Source organism: Myxocyprinus asiaticus, chromosome 27 (assembly GCF_019703515.2).
Source record: "Myxocyprinus asiaticus isolate MX2 ecotype Aquarium Trade chromosome 27, UBuf_Myxa_2, whole genome shotgun sequence".
NCBI lineage: Eukaryota > Metazoa > Chordata > Actinopteri > Cypriniformes > Catostomidae > Myxocyprinus > Myxocyprinus asiaticus.
Window position 1 is genome coordinate 25,739,273 of NC_059370.1, and position 3,532 is coordinate 25,742,804.

The 3,532-nt window shown below is 37.6% G+C and overlaps 1 protein-coding gene across 2 annotated transcripts; it reads left to right on the forward strand.

Annotated features, from left to right (window-relative positions):
* The first annotated feature begins 278 nt into the window (after positions 1 to 278).
* On the forward strand, positions 279 to 3,395 carry mrpl18 (mitochondrial ribosomal protein L18). 2 transcript variants are annotated; one of them, XM_051658009.1, is made up of 4 exons: positions 279 to 526; positions 1,991 to 2,156; positions 2,522 to 2,756; positions 2,856 to 3,395. In XM_051658009.1, exons 1-4 carry the CDS (start codon positions 430 to 432, stop codon positions 2,925 to 2,927), a joined length of 570 nt encoding a protein of 189 aa, XP_051513969.1. In that variant the 5' UTR covers positions 279 to 429; the 3' UTR covers positions 2,928 to 3,395. The 2 variants fall into 2 exon arrangements, with proteins under 2 accessions (XP_051513969.1, XP_051513970.1); XM_051658010.1 differs by having other exon boundaries at positions 1,994 to 2,156.
* The last annotated feature ends 137 nt before the right edge of the window (positions 3,396 to 3,532 follow it).

A 3,532-nucleotide genomic window follows, 5' to 3' on the forward strand; every position in this document is an offset into this window, starting at 1 on the left:
TGACCTACAGTATTTACAGTGGGGATGTGTACAAGTTCCTCACCGCGTCCGAAGGTGAAAGTTTCATTTCCATGAAGTGTACTAGTGGTGCCCTCGTGTGGACAGTATATCTGATTACCATTAATATAAATGGTGATTTAACAATCTTAATGAATGTTGAAGTATCTTAACTTAAAGTAATGTTAAATCAAGTGAACGTCATTAGTATTGTCTATCCGTTCTTATTTAGGAATTCTAAGCGGAACTCATGCGACGTTCGAACGCTTCCCCACGGAACACTTTTCATGTAACAAAACCATCAACATGGCTGCGCGCTGGAGAGCGATCAAACGTTTCGAATAATTGACCAAACGGGATGAAATTTCCATATTCCAAGAAATAACAACTAAAATTTGTCACCAGACTCTGAGGCATTTTTACAGCTGTCGAATGGCTTTGTTCAGTGATGTTTGCCGTAGTGTTCGCGCGCTGTTAAGTCAATGTCAGAGATCAACAGCAGCAGCAGCGTGGATTCATTGCCAGTCATGTAAGTTCATACTATAACCTTCAACTATATTAATGAACTTATTCAGCAACTAAGTGTTCGATTCATTGCCGGTGACAGAAATATTTAGTGACATTAATAATTTTCTTTGGTTTGGATATACGAGGATTCGGCAACGTGTTTATTGACTAATATACATTAAAGGGATAGTTCACCCAAAAATGAAAATTCTCCCATTTACTCACCCTCTTCCCATCCCAGATGAGTATGACTGACTGACTTCTGCAGAACACAAATGAAGATTTTTAAAAGAATATCTCAGCTCTGTAGGTCCATACAATGCAAGTGAATGGTGGCCAGAACTTTGAAGCTCCAAAAAGCACTTAAAGGGAGCATAAAAGTAATCATACGACTACAGTGGTTTAATCCATGTCCTCTGAAGTGATCCAAATCGATTTTAAGTGGAAACAGACCAAAATGTAACTCCTTTTTCACTGTACATCTTGCTCTTACAGTCTCTAGGCACACAATAATATCAAGCTCAATTACACTTCCTAGTGATTGATGCATGCACAGAAGGCTAGATGGTGCTAGGAAGAGTAATCAAGCTTTAAAGCATGATCGCAATGGAGACTGCTGATGTCAACATCTGTAGTGAAAAAGGAGTGATATTTTGGTCTGTTCTGACCCAAAACTGATTGGATCACTTCAGAAGACATGGGTTTAACCACTGGAGCTGTATGGATTACTTTTATGCTGCCTTTGTGTTTTTGGAGCTTCAAAGTTCTGTCCACCATTCACTTGTATTGTATGGGCCTACAGATCTTTTGAATTCTTTTAAAAATCTTTTTTATGTTCTGCAGAAGAAAGTAAGTCATACACAGCTGGGATGGCATGAGGGTGAGAAAATGAGAGAATTTTCATTTTTGAGTGAACTGTCCCTTTAACATCAAGGTTACGTATGCATCCATAAGGTAAAGTGTATCAATTTGGCCCTGTAATTTGTCACAATTTCTTTGTTTCACGTTTCAAACAAGTTTTGCTTTCACTAGCTTAAATGGTCCTGATTTGTGATGTGAGGGTTGTGGGTGATCCATCCCTTTAATTAAGACCATATTTAAAATATTCAGTGAATTCACTGTCCTCGTGTTATCTTAATACACATTACACACACTGAAGACAAGACTACAGATTTAACATCCCTGAAACAAGGGGACTGAAAATAGCAGCAACACATGGGGCAGAAAATAAGTAGGAAACTATCAGATCAGTCTGTTGGATAATGTTTAAATCCAAGACTACAGGTAGTCATCACCTATAAAAAATGTTTTATTTATTAATTATCAATTATTACCATTTCTAAAGTTAGCTATCAGACCAAAAAGTATCCAGATTAAAAGTAGACAGTCTTTACTTAAAAGTAGAGACTGTTCCACTTTCTCGTCTCGAGGGAACTGAAGGTTTAATTATAACATGGTTAAGTTTATTTTGATTGTTTCTTCCCAGCAGCTCGGAAATACAGTCAGACAGCGCCAGAGCCCGTGGTTAGTGATAATGAAGCCATCAATAAAACATTTGTCAACCGAAACCCAAGGAACTTGGAACAGATGGCCCTCGCAGTAAAGGATCGAGGCTGGGGCACGGTGTGGCCTTCTAGACAGTATTATCACAGGTTTGTGTGCATTTCTAGTGTAGCAAAACATTGAACAGGTCTGAAATCAAAATGATGAAAATGTAAAAATAAAACATTTAAGGAGTCTTAACTTTGAAAGATATGCAGTTCACATTGCTACTGTGACTGTTCAGTGCCTGATAAAATGCAGAGAAAATAGGGCCAAATGATACCTGTATGAAATCCACAATAAATTGTATTCTTTGGATTCTTCAGAACCTTGGATTTTCTGAACATTTCAGATTTATCAAATGATAATTACAGCATCTTAATAATCTTAAAGATACAAAGAGGATTGCACGTTTCAGTGAAGCAAAAAAGCTTTACACCGATATTACCTGGTTCTATAACCTTCCTTTCCTCAGGTTGGTGTTCAGGCGCTCGCAGCACCATGTCACAGCTGAGGTGTTCTCAAATGACTCGATTGTACCCATACTCTCTTGCTCCACGAAGGAGTGGGCTCTGAAGCAGGAACTGGGCTCCACACGATCCGTAGCAGCCTGCCGTGCCGTAGGTGAGGTGCTTGCTCAGCGGTGTCGAGAAGCAGGCATTACACGAGTTGTTTATCGAGAGGTACCGTGGAAGTTTCGCTCCGAGGCGGTGAGTTGTTGAATAAAATTTATCTTTTTACATTTGAATACATTGAGACAATTAATGATGTAAATGCTTGAGCTAATAATTTTTTCCCCCCCACTGTAGAATCAGACATTCTGGACAGCCGTGAAAGAGGGTGGTGTTGCACTTAGTGAACCGAGGCGAAAATTCATTTAAGTTTCATGTTGTTTTATTTCTGTCTTAAAATGTGACATTTGTCTGTCTGTAAATATAACTATGTTCTCACCTTCAAACCGTGTGGTCATTACAGATTGGTTCCCAGCGCAGAAGATATTACATTTCTACACATTTTAACTTTGTATTGTTTATATATAGAGAGAGAGAGAGAGAGAGAGCTCTACTGCTCTCAGCTGGAAAAAATAATTATATATATAGAGAGAGAGAGATAGACAGAGAGCTCTACTGCTTTCAGCTGGAAAAAATAATTATAGATATAGATAGATATATAGATAGATATATAGAGAGAGATAGATATATAGATATATACATAGATAGATAGAGAGAGAGAGGATTTAATTCGATTATTGCTTTCTGATGATGCAATATTTGCCCTGTTCATTTGGCAAAACAACTAATAATATACCTGTAAAACACCAGTTCTTTTACAGTGGCATTATTAGTTATAAAGACTCTGTGCATGAATGAGACTGTTCATTAGACATTTCTCAAATCACCCATTATAAATTCATTTTTTTAATTTTTAAAGCACAGACAACCTTGTATGTCAAATTAAAAAGATACATGTTCAGATCAGTCATAAA

Bases quoted from the DNA above. Each gene is read 5' to 3' on its own strand.
- mrpl18 (XM_051658009.1), top strand. From the start codon at position 430: ATGGCTTTGTTCAGTGATGTTTGCCGTAGTGTTCGCGCGCTGTTAAGT. The intron at 527-1,990 runs GTAAGTTCATAC...GTTTCTTCCCAG, and splicing joins GTGGATTCATTGCCAGTCAT to CAGCTCGGAAATACAGTCAG. The intron at 2,157-2,521 runs GTTTGTGTGCAT...TCCTTTCCTCAG, and splicing joins TCTAGACAGTATTATCACAG to GTTGGTGTTCAGGCGCTCGC.